A 15,886-nucleotide genomic window follows, 5' to 3' on the forward strand; every position below is an offset into this window, starting at 1 on the left:
AACATTTGCCAACAAATTCTTTGCTTGCATCATTCTGTTGTTAAGTTGTAATGGACAGTTGTTTTTCTTGGTTATTAGCTTTATTGTTTAAATGTTTCGTTTAAGTGTGTACGGGTGATTTTACAATTCGTCTAACAGTAGTACCGCATATTGCGTTCGTACGTAAAGGTTGATCTGTCACTGTTAGTGGGAACCGAACATTCCTGTGGGATATCTTTGGAAATATTGGCTACGGTGCAGGCTGCATCATGCCGGTACTTCGCCAAAACCTTGTAAGACTGTGTTTTTTCTGTACATCGCGCTCACTCAGGACATCAACTGTCTTGTCCGCTCGAGGAATGCGCCCACGAAATACGAATCAGTTCGACGAAGGTGACTTCGTCCCAGAATTCTCGCAACCGTCCCGAAGCAGTTTCGCCGAAACCCGTCCCCAGCGAGCCTTTGATATGGGCAGATTCACCGATGCAGTGCGTGGGGACTTGCGTACGGACGAGGAGCAAAGACATTTTAAGGAACAGAAGCCGATCTGGTTAAAAGCGCAGCAAACGAATGATCGGCGCAGACAAGAACCAGTGGATATGGAGGACGAACCCGAAATTGATTGGCCAGAGGATCCCAGAAAGGGAAAACTAGTTGACAAGCCACTTAAAGAAGAGCGCAAGAAAAAGATCCATAAAGCTGTTTATCGACCCCGCGAAGATGTTGAAGAAGAAGAAGAAGACGGAACAACAGCGAGAATGCAAAGTGGTTTTTCAGGCGGTTCCATGAGACAAGTAACCAGGCCGTTCAAAACTTCGGAATGGAATGACAACGTGAAACCGCCTCCGGAATTGGACAGAAATTTCAACAGGAAGCAGATGAGTAGAGGCAGGGCAGAGGAAAATGATGCGTTTGATGAGAATGATAATCTGCACTATAAAGGCAAATCAGCGAATCACAGGAAGTTTAATAATCGGGTGGAGTATGGTGAAGTTACGCAGCGCAGTTCTCCACGTGAGCGCTCCGATACCATAGGCATGACCAAGGAAGAATATCTCTTCACTAAGCGCAATAAACAGTTCAACGATTATCAGCCAAGTAGGGATGAACACATGGAAAATGAATTGGAGTATGACAAATCTCAGCAGAAAAAGAAACGCCATGGATCATCTGGACCAAGAACGCCTGCAGCTGAGCGGGAAGATGGAACAGATGATGGTGCGCGTTTCAGTCAAGATCCCAATGCGGAGAAGGCTGCAGGTTCTGATCGACCGATGCCTGCACTGCGGGGGGTGAAGGACAACGATAAAGTGTTTAAAAACGCAGTTATTCAAACGAGAAATCGCAAGAACAGGATGAAGAATCGCAAAATCCTCTTGGAAGGCGTGCGTCTCATTAACGACGCTCTGGACGCGGGTCTGAAGGTGCACACGGTCTTTGCGTGCAGCCCGGAACTGGTGCGCCGACTCTCGAAGGATGCACTGAAGATGTCACAGCCAGAGCAGCTGCAGGTCAGTCAGAAACAGATGTCGTTGTGGTCGGAAATGGTCACACCGCCGGGTATCATGGCCATTGCTGACATGCCGGATACCGACAATATGGAGCGCATCGATTCAATGCCCTTGACAGTTGTGCTGGATAACATTCGCGATCCCGGGAATATGGGAGCGGTTATCCGTGTATTGGCAGGTATATTAAGATTAACGAAAAACAGTTCATGGTTCGGAGCAGTAAGAACAACGTTTTTCGTACTACGAATTTGTGTTTTTGAATTACTGTAGAGACTTAGTAGGGTGAGTGATTATTTTGTTTAAGCAGAAGTGTTGTTTGTCTTCTTAAGTGTTCTGTAATAATTATGCAATACACAGTTAGCTGTGCAGCTGTACTGTAGGTATGGCCTATAATAACGCGAAAGGTCAATTAATACTTAATTTGTGGATTCATCGTTAGCAGCTTCCAGATTAAGAAAATGTGAGAACAATATATAAGTAACTCGTCTTTCCACAGGCGCCGGTTGTGAACAGCTGATCGCGACGGAAAACTGTACGGATCCATGGGATTCAAAAGTTCTAAGAGCCGGCAGCGGTGGACATTTTCATATGCCTATCCAGTATAATGTACCATGGAACATGGTTGCCAATTACCTGGAAGATAACGCAACAGTCTTCCTCGCCGACAACGTGGAAAGCGCTTCTTCGGATTCATTTGGTGCGACTGACGGCTCACGAACATCCCGGCGTAAGGATGTTGAGGTTGATTTGGACACAGCAGCGTACCATCAGGTGGATATGGCCGGTGGCAGTGTCGTATTAATAATCGGAGGAGAAACGCACGGAATAAGCCAAGAAGCTCGTGCCCTGATGCAAGCACGAGAGGGTGTCCGGTTAGTTATTCCGATGGGGAACAAGATAGAGAGTCTCAATGCCGCGTCAGCCGTCGCAGTGTTGGCGTTTGAAATGAAGCGACAGCGTCTGTTAAGAGGCGTGGACGATGACGAAGTTTCGCAGTCGGAAGGCCATCGAACAGCTTAAATTTCGTTGCGAATAATAATATTACCGGGCAGTTAATGAAATATTGCGTTAATGTAAATTGTAGCATTTTTGCATTTACATGTTTACTAAAATATGCAGTGGTTGTTATGTAGCAAAACCCAGCTGGTATGCCATGCAGTTGCCGTGAAATACAGTGATGTTTGTAAACTTGACTAAATCAGTATCGAATTCTTTGATTCGTGAAGAAGACAGAATAATTGCTGATCAGTTACTTTCTCTTAGTTTGTGGATTCCATCTTCCACCATCCAAAAAATGAGACACCGCATGCGAAAAAAAATCTTGTGTGAGATAATACAGGTGAATTCGATTCGTTTTTCAGTGTCTTATCTCCAATGATCTATTCCGACGGTAGTTTAGCCTGTCTTGATACAGGATGCAAAACGTGAAGAACTTGTTGTGCATCAAAGAATACTGTACAGCAATGGAAATGCCACAGTGCACATGCTGTAAGATCGATGTCCATTATGAGCCATGATGACTGACCAAAGCAAACTAATAAACTTACGTAATATGCATTTTGCCTTTGTTGCCAACATTTATTGTTGAAGTTCTTCAAAGCTTTTCACTTTAAAGTCAGACAACGCACGCGATTACCCTATTCCGAAGAAAACAAAAGTTAAAAAATCTTGCGAAATGCATGGGCGTATCCTATCCCAAATGGCAGACGGATCTGGAAGCCAATAAGAGATTAGACGCAGGTGCAGTTCAATACCGCAAACTTGTTGCCGGCAACTTGCCGGTAGTACTGTAGGCCGTAGCTTAATCTCCGTCGTCGAAGTCAGTATTCTTTTGCGATGCCTAGCCAGTGCTTATCGAAGTGTCTGAACATTAAATTTGCCAGACACGGAATTAACCTTCATTTGCAGTACCAAACGAAACCGCTTGCAGTTTTTAATTTTCAATTGAAATGTTTCCTGGTTCAGTGTTGTATTAGTTTCACACCATTCAATATGCTAGTGCGCCGATGTGCATGAAATTGTACTGAAATTAACGTAAGTACATCTGTCCGGTGCAATGGCGCCGATTCCCGTTACGACAGATGCCTCTTCCATCTCGGTGTTCAACAATCCTGGACACCTGACGCTAGTTTCCGCCACGGCAAAGGATGCAGAGACTGGGACCGTTACGTTTTCCTACAGCAATCAAGGAGTTCCAGGTTGGTACTTATACTTCCTTAAAGCGATAGATCGTTATAGTTAACAGTTAACCCTATTTTAGTGTTCGCTTTATGATCGAGCGACATCCATATATCTGTACATATATAAATGATACATTATTTAAAAATGGCTGAACGCAAACCGTTGCTACAGTTTTACGGGGCGTATCTCTACACTGACAATTTGCGAAATTTTCTAGACAACCTTTGCACCTTAATTATTTCGTTGCGTCCGACATCCAGTGGGCAGCGGTCCGGTTCAGTGCAATATTCCGTTGAACTTCACGATGTCGCGGTTGTAAGTACAGCGCGAATACTATACTGTATAATGATATGAACGTAATAGAGCAGACTTCAGATCAGATGAGGATACAGACGGCTACTGCAGACAGTCGATGCCAACCGGAAGTGTCCTTCCGCATATTTACTGTAGATTTAAGGAGTAGTATAATTATAACAATAAATTCTGCAGTATTTCATTGTCATGCCACGAACGGTAAGCACTAAAAATGTTTCTCATATTCATCTTTTTAAACCGAAACATCGGCTAAAAAATGTTGCGGCTGATTGTCAGACGTGAATTTTTCCTAATATGAATTCTTGTAATTATTCTTTAATATTTGTGGCCATTTGTAGCGTCAGCTTCTTCTCGAACAATCCGATCCCATAAAATCGTTTTTACAAAAACTTTTATTGTTAGTTTTCGTGAATTGATTAAGTATGGTGTGGTGTGGATAAGAGCGCGCGATGGTGAGCACAACTCATTTTAATGCATGCAGAGTGCAAAAATCTATCAAGCAGAGTGTTACGAGTACATTAGTATTTATTCGAGTAGTTCCGCAGTACCGGTTTTTTTACTGTAGTATTTGAAATTTTGCATTTGTAAGAAAAACGCAGCATGTAACGCGCAATGCCAGGCTGCATAATTTATGCGATATCTGTGTGGCTTCGACGGATTATTGGATTCTTTTTGTTGGCAGGAAACGAACACCATTAAGAAACCCATGGTGATAACGTTCAGTAAATCGGAATTACTATTGGGTGAAACCTACGAAGTAGCTGTGGAAGGTCAGGACTGTAATTTCAACTGGGAGCGGATCCCTCTCGGCAGCAGCTATCTGATCACCATCCCCACCTGCTTGCAGACCACGAACAATAACTTGATGCTTTGCGGTATGAGCCGGATTTGGACAAGTTCCAACTTTGCAGTTTGCACTTGCTGCCCTCGATCTTGTCTTTCTTCCTTCCTTGCGTTAGTTTTGGCTTATTTTTGGTCATACATATTACAATTCTGTTACTGGTTAGGTGCTTGATTGATTGTTATAGGTAACTCATTTAAATATTAGGAATATTTTGCAATATGATAAAACTTCTCCGACATGCCGGCACTCTTGCGTCAATGAAACTGTCTGTTGTCCACTTGAGTATCTTTGCACCGGTGTATGATACGGTTTCGGGTTCTAGTTCCGCCGGCTCCAACAAATATCAGATGGAATTTAACTTTACTGGATGATGTCCGCTGTTTATCTTCTGCGGCTATTCAGTGGGATCGACCGGCAGTCTTGAATAATACTGAGCACGACAATTCGCCGCATTTGCCCAACTTCCGTTATGACGTCACTTGGAGCAAGAAGTTTATGTTCGATATGTCGCTCAGTGATTACTCTCCACTGGAGGGCAGCTTGTTGAATGTCACCCAAGTACTGTAGCTTGAAATCATCCTTTTAATATTCGTTTACGGATTTTGTGGAATTTCGTTTTAGGAGCAGACTGATGTGGATGCTTTGACAAGTGGCACTTATGACATCAAAATCTGTGCACGCGGTCCAGCTGGATGCAGCCGATCCGCAGAGAGTTGGATTACAGTTTCCGGTTAGTGCTCGATGTACCGATCAGTAAATTAAGAATACCGGCACGGATACGATAACTCTGTTTTGTTGATAGGCTGTCATAATGCGACGCATCATTCGGACAACAATAATTTCGTTCTCCCATCTGTGAACACTACTATGCTGTCCACAACAAGTGCAGCTCTTCCACAGTCTGTCTCGACATACAGCGGTTTTTATGGGATATTTGGGGGACTCGTGGGAGCACTGCTGATTGCGTTTGTTGTGCTTTATATGGTTATCTATCGACGTAAACCGTTTGTGTGCGCCAAGAAGCACCTTGCCAAATGCCGCACCAACAAGGTAAAATTCTGCTAGCATGAAAATATTGTAAAAAGGCGGTATTTATCTTCAGCATATTCTGCAAAAATGAGCTGTGAACTATCGTTTGACAGGCCGCTGGTCAACTGCTACCACTGTGTCGGGGATTCGATAATTTGCTGTATCTGGAGAACGCACAGAATACGTTCGGCGTGCAGAATGACATCTATCTCCATACTTCCAAAGAAGACATTCCCCTTGAAAGCCTTCAGCCCAGAATGATTCGCGAAATTGGAACTGGAGAATTTGGCGTTGTCCAAGAAATCTCCATTCGACTGCCGTCATCCGACAAGGAAACGCATGTGGCTCTTAAAACCATGAGAAGTAAGCACCGCTGGCGTTTTGCCAATTCCGTTTGCTTGATATCGGCTTTTTAAAAAGAAATAATTAATAAACAGAAATAAATCATATTATGTTTGTATTAACAAACTAAGCAACATTGGCAAATCCTGTCACGAATGTAAGAATGCACGGGTACACGATGGTAGGCCTGCAAAGGTCACGCATTTCTTTTAGGAAACATTTGGTTAACAACCTGAGTATTTCTTTTGGTATGGTTGGTATGTGCTGTGAATTTTAGCCTTTGTTGAAAGGTTAAAAATTTGTCATTTTAAAACTTCTTTAAATACGGATATGCTGTAATAACTATGCCCAAAAAGCACAAAATTGTTAAAGCGGAGTTGTATACAGAAGTATTTACTTTGCGAGAACAAAAGCCATAGTAGATGACAGCTTCTTGTATAAGTTGTACATGATCAACTCCTATCTTAATTCTTATCGAGTACTTGTATTTGATAATTTTTAGATTCAATGGTGGAATCTGAACGAAACTCCCTCGTCCAGGAAATTCAGACCTTGAGATCCGTTCCCACCCACAAGAACGTCGTGGCAGTGGTTGCCAGCTTGATAAACAATCAGCAGGTGTATCTATTGATGGAATTGTGTTGTTACGATCTGCGCACGCTAGCTAAAAGGCGCCGATTCACTTACGACAATGAATTTGCTGTGCATCGCGAATTTCTTGGCTATGCGATTGGTGCGGCGGAAGGCATGGACCATTTGTACCGCTACAAAATAATTCACCGGGATTTGGCTGCGCGTAATATTCTGGTGACGGCGGATGGTGTGGCCAAGATATCGGACTTTGGTCTGTCACGGACGATGCAGAACCGGGATTATTACCGCCAAATTTCCCATGGTAAAGTTCCTTGGAAATGGTTGGCTCCAGAATCACTGGAAAGCTGGTGTTACTCGACGTGGTCTGATGTGTGGGCGTTTGGTATAACCATGTGGGAACTGTTTTCTTTCGGAGACGCTCCGTATCGTGACATCAGTAGCATCGATATCCTGTTTCATCGTTTGAAGAACGAGCGTTACGTTATGGCGAAACCGCAGATTTGTCCGGAAAATGTGTAAGTTAAAGTACTTAAACTCAGTAACTCACTTGATGTTTCTCTAAACGCTTCGCGCTGGCTTGTACTATGTTCTACATAAATATCCGCCGTTGTTATTATATGTACTGCCTGATTCACATTTAAGCCTTTTAAATTCTGATGTTAGGTACTGACTTCTGGGGCGTACACTGTACAGCTGTATAACTTCCAAATTTGGACCTAACAATAACCACTTGTATTTTAAGATTACTTAATCATTGGTAGGAAAACCACGGCACGTAGGCATCACAACATTTCACGTAATACAGCTGCATTTTAGCGGAGTTTGTTTTGCAGGTACGAGATCATGCTCGCCTGCTGGAATGTTGACCCGAAATGCCGTCCAGGTTTTGCTGCACTCCTGCAGCGTTTGTCAGCTGTTGTGGAATGTTTGCCGTTTTAACTCTAGCTACTTTCCGACTTCGCATTTTGCATGGTTTTATTTTGTCGTCTTGCAGTTTGGATGTAATCACTTTTCCATTGTCCACCACCACTGCCGATTTTTACGTTTTATTGTGTAATGGCCAGCTCATTGGTTTTGCCTATCATATCGCATATACAGTACTTTTTGGGTTCATTTTACCGTATCTCTTTGTCTTTATTTAACAGTATTTGAAAAGCGACTTGTTGCTGCATAATGATTGTTGCTTCTAATGGCCGCGATACATATACACGATATACTCAGTAAGTATTCGTATAATAAATCATTAATTTAACGACTGATGGTGCGGATACTTAGTGAAGGGAGCATTCGACCGTCGACGTATGAGTACTTTTAACAACGAAAAATTTCACTCAAGGTTTCTGAAATTCCGTGACTTGAATAAAAAATTAGACAACCAGAGGAGGCAAGCGATTGTACTCGTACTTAAAACGACAGCGTACACCAACAGCGAGGAAGAGCAATGATTGTATTCAGACAAAAACACTACCGACACCCCTTTTGTGTAAAAACATTTTTTTACCAAAGAACAACGAAGGTACTTAAGCGTACTAAGAATCAATCTATGTTTAGGAAAAGCTGCCTGCTGGTTAGCAGTGCTGACTGGATTTGAGGAATTCTTTTGTCCTTCCCGCTTTCCGCAGTGACGTAATATGATACATATCGCAGGCTTCATGCTCACTGTTGTCGGTAGTGTGGTGAAATGAGTCAAATGACACAAGTCACACAACCAATTGTTTCGCAGATTGAGTCCTGTAACCAGTTCGTAGATCCACTTTCCTTTTCGTATTTGCTTTTTTTTCGAAAAGTTTTCCGATTTGAATTTAACAGAATTGATATCACTTTTGGGTTGGCAACTTGGCAGTGACTTGTTCGTTTTTCACGGCCGCCACCAGGAAAATCAGCAGCACGCGGCAACACGGAAGGAAGCTTTGGCATGAACAGCAAAGAGCTGTTTGAATGTTCCAATTGCCATCTTCAGGAGAAATTTGAAACTTTTGGCAAAGATCCTAACCCAAAGTGGGGCACTCTTGAATACAAAGAAGACCTGTATTTCTTGAGAAATCCTTTCCTTCCGCCCAACTTACGGCTCCAGGATGCTAGCCAGCCTTTTTTGATTTTGGGTGGTGTTTGCAGTTTTTGTGGACGCGACATCTGCCTCGATCCTGATTGCAGCATTTATTACGGCAAACGTTTCTGCTTTCCCTGCGCCAAATTACACCAAACAGAACTTCCAGCCCAGCTGCTTGCTGAGATTGATAAGCGGCTAGAACGATCAAAAGCGGAGAACTAACTCGACGACACCAAGACAGTTGAAGTGATTATTATTATTTTAAAGTATTATTATTATTCATTGTTGGTACGAGTATCTCCGGCCTGTTTGGATATCTCTCGGAGTGAAATTTGCAATCAGCAATGGATAAACTAACGACGGATGAACTGCTGAAGAGTTTGTTTGATGTGGAAAAGCTAGGAGATGAAATCATCGCAGATCGCCACCGCATCGTGGACATGGACCGTATTCGGAATAAGAACCGAGAAGCTCTTGGGTGAGTGATGCCGATGCGTCGTGGCCCCGCTTTAAACGCGTGTCACTGCACTGACTGCAGTTGCTGGATTCAGTTATTTGAATCTGTGTAGTGATCGTGTGGCTGATTATTGAAGGCAGTTAAAGCGCCCCAGTGAACTGACATCTAGAGAGCAACATGTGTGGATGAATATTGGAGATATGTTCATCAGGACCAGCAAAACAAACCTGGTGACAATCCTCGAAGAAGGTACTTACTGAAAGCCTAAAGAAAGCAGAGCTTGTTTTTAAAGATCCCATAATAACAATCATGCGTTTTTCATTCCGTTCGTCTACGGTTTACTAATCGATGCAGAAGTTGATAGTATTTATTACATAAAGTAGTTACTGTTAAGTACTTAACTTTATTAATAGAAGTATTTGTAATTTTATTAGCAACAATATTTTGTAAGCGCTTAATAACAGCAAGAGAATTATACTGCATGGATACGAGCACAAATTTTCAATTGGAGACTGATAAGTTAACATATATTGGGTCTTTGTAGATCAGAAATATCTGGACTCTGAAATTAGTACGATTCGAACGAAACTGAAGCCGAAAGTATTTGAAATAAGCAGGTCACTTGGTAAACCCGAGATGAAGGGATTTGATTTGCAACCCCTCACGAAGGAAGAAATGGATGGCGTTCGACAAATCGCAGGCCTACCGCCTACTTGATAATTGCCTTCTTAAAATGTGAACAGCGAAACTGCTGTAGCATTGTGCCTGTGTCTTTGTTTTCCAGAAATTAAATATATTTTCTTTATGATGTTTTATGGCTTAAATGTACTAAAGCACAACCATGAAATGTTGTACCGGGTCCGGGTGATTTTTAAAGAGCCAAGCGAAACAAAATTACAAAAGCTATCTCTTGAATCCTTGATATTTGTCGTTTGCAAAACAGCCGTGGTTGAAGTGGTGACAACAACAAGAAGCAAGCGGATGTTTCAACGTGCTGCCGTGCACCCAGCTGGCTTTTACAAGTCATGTAAATTTACAAGTGGATCATCGCAATAATAGCGATCGGTTCTTTTAATTTTCAGTACTGTAGTCAATACATTAGTGGACCGCTGGACAATCAGTCGTAAGTATGTCCGCACAACAGTTCATTCTTCCATTGGGATAGCTTGCTCAATATCTCGACTTTTTGCGTTAATCAATTCGCGGCGAATTTCCGGTGAGAGCTGATAATGGTACTGATGGCTGGTCAATTCTATTAGTCCTTCCTTCTGCTCACTGGCCAAATCTTCTTTATAGCGCTGCACAAAAGTCAGAAGGCTTTGGTGCCAAAGGACAGGCAACTTTCGTTTCTCACTCATGAATCTGGAAGTGAAATAAGCTCGATGAAACGATTAAATTCGTTTGCAAGACAATTTGTGCTTTTGAAAGCATGTATGCAATTGCCTGATAAAGTGGTACACCGTAGCATCAATAACTGGGCAAGGAAGTGCATATTTTTTATCCAGTAAAGTCCGGAGGAAAACGCTGTTGGCACCGGTATAATTCATTTCGGCGATTTTCATTATTGCAGCAGCAGAGTGTAACATGGGAATGGAATTTTTCGCCATCACGCTGCTAACAATCACGGCTTCTCGAAGAGTGCAGGTCCCACTCTGGACAACAAACGTTTGTCACCCAGATAACCAAAAAGTATCAAGCAAGCAATTTAGGTACTGTAATCGCTACCTCACAGAGTGGTAACAAAAATCCTTTGAAAAATGCTCCCGGTTTGAATAAAGACTTTCGAAGTGCTTGATACAGATGGAAATTTAAGCGTTTGTACTCAGCGATATCATCCCGTATCCGAGGAAGCAAAACCAAAAAATAAAACCTAAAAACAATTATAAACAGTGCAAATACAGCAAATGCAAAACACTATAATTATGATCACTAAAGGTAGTGCTAATTATTTCCCCATTTTCGCTGTGCGTAACTTTTTCACCTACCTCTGGGCGAGTCGATCTTTCAAATTCGAAGCGAATAATCGAGTGGCTTGAAACATAGCAGCAGCTGACCAATTTTCAGGTTCTGTCACGTATAGAACCTAAAAACAAGCGCGTCAGTATTCAGTTGTCAGCAGAAAGCAATGCGTGACTTCCCAACCGAAGCAGTCACTTCGATATTTAACATCTCATGATGCTTAATCGCAAAATTTAATATTTAATGTTGCTTAATCAGAAGATCTTCCTTAATAACAAAACACAAAGTTGCATTATCCTTTTAGTCTATATTAACTTGAACTCGCTGCTCCTGAAATGAGATGTTGTGCAACCGTAAGTAACAAACCTGTTCCCAATTCGGCATTTTCGGAATAACTTTAAATGCTTTAGGCAATTTTCCGCTGCGATACTTCTTGAGAACATCTCGCACTCCTTGGTACAGTTCGATCAGTTCCGGATGCAGTTTCTGCACAATCAAGCTGGCTGGTTCTGATACGGCTGTTTCCAGTTCAGTTTTTTTCTCGGATAGCCTCCCGCGCAAGATCTCCTGGAGGGATTTCCGCGCAGGCGCATCTTTGGTCATGAACATCTCCAAAGCCTGCTCATCCTCCTCTGAGATATTCTATCAAATACGAGTAACTCAGGGTAACGCGCAGTGTCGCACGAAAGAAGCAGAATCCGTACAATGGGCTCGTAGAATTCATTGGCATCCTCGCCGGGTTCCTCCTGGTCCTCGTATATATCTCCCTCAGCATCAGAGCCAGCTTTGCCCGCTGTTGACGGCTTAAAACTACAATCATCCTGCAGGTTACATCGGAACCCACTCTCCCTAAATCGATCAATGTTTCAAAGCCAACAGCGTTTTTCTTACATGGCTGAAGAGGTTTTCGGGGCAGGTTCCAGTCCGACAGTCTCTTCCAGCTCTTCCTGTTGCTCACGAGCCTGACGAAGGATCTTTTCCGACAGATTACTTTCAACATACTACGAAGAAAGATGCCATGGGTATAATGAAACAAAATGATGCAAGATGAATCAACCTTCTCGTGAACATCATGGCGCTTGCGTTCTTTGGTGCGAGTTGTTGGTTTCGCAGTTTCATCTTGGATAATCTGATGGGTCAGGGACTGATCCTTCGTGCGCTGCTGCTTAGACAACTTCAGCCTCTTAATTTTACCCATTTTCACGCAAAACGTTTTTGTTAAATTCGAGTAAAAGAAACGAAATATAATGAACAGCGTTCCCTTCGAAGTGAAGCTTCGTTTACTGAAAATCACAAAACTATTCCGAAAAACGGAAAAAGTTTCATCTGACTTGTGCTAAGGCTGTGTGTCGCAGACTCACAGGCCTCCTAGTCAAAATGCAACTGACTGTCTCCTCATGGGTGTTCAGTAGGTGCCTAGATTTTTTATCGTTAAATTCGTATTTTTCTGATTTTCCTGCTTCCAGGCTGTTTTCTCGCAGTTCGCATTGGGCGCAAAGTAATTTTTTGTAAAGGAATTTTTTTTAAATATTTTATTTGTGTTAGATTTTAGAAGAACCTTTCTTTTCCGATGTTCAGACCTGCTGCATGCTGGACCATCTGTCAGTCCGCACAGCAGGAAGGCGATGTGTTTACAATTTACTTACTGCATATTCAGCAGGTTTTATTTTACGACTTTGCTGAGCCATCAGCAGCTGCCATAAGACAAGCTGCTGTCATTTTCGTTTTCTCGAAAACCCATTGATTCAAAGATGGATGTCAGCTCGCTGGACCCGATAGGGATTTTTTTGGCCATTTCAGGAGCCAAAGGAGAAAAACTACTTTTTCGCTACCCGTTTGAGCTTACGGAGAAGCGGAAGGTGCCTCGTGGAACTAATCCGTACTCGCTGATAATAACCGAAGATGCTCAAAATCGTCCCTCGCAAGCCGAGGCGGATGATGCTAACAGGAAATCACACCGATCCTCCTCGCTGATTGATGAGCTGAGCATTGGTGCTTCAGGCACCTCTAGTGGAAGACAGCGCTTGAAACTGTTCGAGGACAAGATCTTAGGCAATGTCTTCAGTGTCCGCAATACGATGTGCAACCGGAAGTTCGAATGCAAAATCGATGATGTAACTTTTGTCGGACATCCTCAACTTGTCCAGACTGCTCATGTGGTGAAAAAGGTAGGGAGCTTATTTTCAGATACAACCCGAATTGCAAAGCATTTCACGTAATATTACTGGAAGTACGCCGGAAGCAAGTACAATCATTATGTTGACTCTTGTTTTGGGCTTTTTATTACAGTAATGAGTGAGTAATCATGCAGAAATTTACGCTGCAGTCTGTACAGATATAGTGCATGATTTGGTCGAGCTGTGGTCAAGAGCTGCTTCTGTCATTTGTTAAGTAAAATTTTTTTAAATTTGAACTCTGTGTTGAATTATTAAGCCTCTTTTTGCCGCTATACAGTGCCCAGTTCAAAATAACTTCAAATTATAAAACAAGGTGATGTTTTGCCGTATTGTTGTAGTTGACTGCAAATTGTCTCGTTAGCACCAATTAGCTGATGTTCTGTAAAAATTAAAGTTAAGATTATTTGCAGACACCTTCCTCCGACAAATGCCAGAATGAATACGCGCCGCCCCGCACTGCTCTTTCAGCGGTTCCTTCGTCTTCCCTCCATATGTTCCACATTTTGTTTGCCCTCTCTGGTGAACAAATTACCCAGTTCGTGGTCGACAGCTATCATCGTTTAGCGCAGAAATTAGCCATTGCCATCAATCATGAAGAGAGCCGCGAAGGATACCTCAACAAGATGGTGAAACAGATGATCGCGCTGCTGGACATGCACCAGAGCATCGACTCCGATTCGCAGAAAACGGATAAGACCAATCCTTTTGTGATCGTCCTGGAGAAAAATCTTCTGGCCAAGACATTGAAGCAGGTATTTGACGAGATTGTGCGAAGAGGGACTATTAATGTGCGAATAAATGACTGGGTCCAAGTCAGCTTTTGTTTGCTGCCAAAAATCCATCGCAATTTGGAATTGACGGATGAGGCTATCCGAGAACAGGTGGGAATTTTTTGCTTGCCTGGCAGATGAGATACTTTTGGAATTAACTGTACTGTGGTACACAATACACATGAATCTTTTATCACAAATTGGTTAAAGTAAAGCACTTTTCAAGATAAAAAATTTCGAGCAGAGATTTAGCATTCTTGCTTGAAATCGGTATTGATTTCTGCAGTTGCGTTCGGGCATCATTCTGATTTCTGAAATTTGGTGTTCCCTGCTAACACCTTGCTGAACATTACAGATTACAAAAATGCGTCCATATCATGGATTGTTGCTTTTGGAATCGGAACAGGATATTTTTGCTGACCTGCCCATTGATGCATCTCCGAGCCTTGTGCGTTTTATCCGGATTATTTCACCTTTAAGCAATTTCCAGTTGCTTGCAATGGAAGCCGGTGTCACATTGTCGCAGGTGTATGCCATGGCCGGTCACTTGATTTACTGGGCGAAAGCGCGTTTGATTTTTCCGGTGTGCGAGAATAATGTCTATGCGCTCGCTCCCGACGCATCAACTAAAGTCATCTCGGACACTTGTGATGAATTCGCACAGAAATTTCCCGGTATGAATTTGATTGAAATACTTTCGGATTTTTCTTTGCCATTGCCGTTAAGGGATATGATCAATCCTTTCACGGAGAATATGGATACTGGAAAGCTGACGCAGATTGTCATCTGGTGCTTGAAGCGAAATCTGTTGATACAGCTGCACACATACGTTTATTTGATCCCCAACTCGGTAGACAATTTGCGACATCTTCAGATGGAAGGGCTGAATTGGTTAACTATGCCCCATGATGTAAAGAAAAAGGTCACGGCTATCCCGGTGGCGGGAAATGAGAACCATCACAACCAGGATCTGGCAGTTTTTATAAAGCTGTTGCCGTATTTTCGCGGAAATGCCCACTTAGAGGAAATGATGTTCAATGCCAACATTAAACGATCTCAGCTTATGACCATTTTGGATAAATTTCGCGATGTCCTGATTACCGTTGTACACGAGGATCCCAGTCTTCCTCCCGCTCTGGCATGTACAGTGGGAAGTCACTCTCTTAATGCGCGTCGTCATTTTTCGGTGTCGGTTAGTGCACACAGTATCGCGCAGTCGTGATTTTTGGTATATTTGTTTGCAACGGCGCGACTGGCTTTGCCATATCGGTGATTTACTGAGAGCAGCTGTTCAGGTCCTAACAAGGAGAATACTGCTGCCGACAGTGACAAATGTTTTTATAATTTTATGGAACGTTTTATTAGCATGTTCTTATAGTAGAAGATGTTTAATTTGGGATGGGCTTTGATTAGTTCTGTTTGACTTAAACTGGAAATGGTTTTATTTTTGAATTTTTATTGATTTTAATGTTTACTTGAGTACAGTAATTATGCTATATCTTCTTCGGAGCTGTTCTTGCTTGTATGAACAAAATTCAGTATTCCGTTTATTTTTCAGTCAGTGCATCTTTTGTATGGGCACATAGTGCGCCGTCAGATAAACGAATACTATAGTTACTCGTTATAGATCTGCGAATTCGCGGGCTCTACTGTAGCCTCGAGACAACACATCCAGTTT

The 15,886-nt window shown here is 42.5% G+C and overlaps 5 protein-coding genes across 5 annotated transcripts; 4 read left to right on the plus strand and 1 right to left on the minus strand.

The window, feature by feature from the left end:
- The first annotated feature begins 42 nt into the window (after positions 1-42).
- LOC129584204 (rRNA methyltransferase 3, mitochondrial-like) lies at positions 43-2,780 on the plus strand. The gene is made up of 2 exons (XM_055476326.1): positions 43-1,668; positions 1,987-2,780. The coding sequence occupies exons 1-2, from the start codon at positions 249-251 to the stop codon at positions 2,508-2,510; spliced, it is 1,944 nt and encodes a 647-aa protein (XP_055332301.1). The 5' UTR covers positions 43-248; the 3' UTR covers positions 2,511-2,780.
- Positions 2,781-3,329: 549 nt separating this feature from the next.
- Positions 3,330-8,009, plus strand: LOC129586464 (ephrin type-B receptor 3-like). Its single transcript, XM_055479729.1, has 9 exons — positions 3,330-3,688; positions 3,889-3,986; positions 4,669-4,861; positions 5,153-5,388; positions 5,452-5,560; positions 5,633-5,880; positions 5,973-6,222; positions 6,704-7,310; positions 7,629-8,009. Exons 1-9 carry the CDS (start codon positions 3,547-3,549, stop codon positions 7,732-7,734), a joined length of 1,989 nt encoding a protein of 662 aa, XP_055335704.1. The 5' UTR covers positions 3,330-3,546; the 3' UTR covers positions 7,735-8,009.
- Positions 8,010-9,048: 1,039 nt separating this feature from the next.
- LOC129584017 (p53 and DNA damage-regulated protein 1-like) lies at positions 9,049-10,273 on the plus strand. Its single transcript, XM_055476102.1, has 3 exons — positions 9,049-9,323; positions 9,439-9,551; positions 9,847-10,273. The coding sequence occupies exons 1-3, from the start codon at positions 9,190-9,192 to the stop codon at positions 10,017-10,019; spliced, it is 420 nt and encodes a 139-aa protein (XP_055332077.1). The 5' UTR covers positions 9,049-9,189; the 3' UTR covers positions 10,020-10,273.
- On the minus strand, positions 10,168-12,682 carry LOC129584008 (bystin-like). The gene is made up of 8 exons (XM_055476091.1): positions 12,319-12,682; positions 12,153-12,262; positions 11,966-12,071; positions 11,628-11,903; positions 11,288-11,385; positions 11,028-11,172; positions 10,746-10,954; positions 10,168-10,664 (listed from the first exon to the last, which is right to left on the minus strand). Exons 1-8 carry the CDS (start codon positions 12,457-12,459, stop codon positions 10,448-10,450), a joined length of 1,302 nt encoding a protein of 433 aa, XP_055332066.1. The 5' UTR covers positions 12,460-12,682; the 3' UTR covers positions 10,168-10,447.
- Positions 12,683-12,691: 9 nt separating this feature from the next.
- LOC129583980 (GATOR complex protein NPRL3-like) lies at positions 12,692-15,758 on the plus strand. Its single transcript, XM_055476055.1, has 3 exons — positions 12,692-13,429; positions 13,849-14,319; positions 14,564-15,758. Exons 1-3 carry the CDS (start codon positions 13,013-13,015, stop codon positions 15,428-15,430), a joined length of 1,755 nt encoding a protein of 584 aa, XP_055332030.1. The 5' UTR covers positions 12,692-13,012; the 3' UTR covers positions 15,431-15,758.
- Positions 15,759-15,886: the final 128 nt, after the last annotated feature.

Source organism: Paramacrobiotus metropolitanus, unplaced genomic scaffold (genome assembly GCF_019649055.1).
Source record: "Paramacrobiotus metropolitanus isolate TYO unplaced genomic scaffold, Prichtersi_v1.0 Parri_scaffold0000002, whole genome shotgun sequence".
Lineage (NCBI taxonomy): Eukaryota > Metazoa > Tardigrada > Eutardigrada > Parachela > Macrobiotidae > Paramacrobiotus > Paramacrobiotus metropolitanus.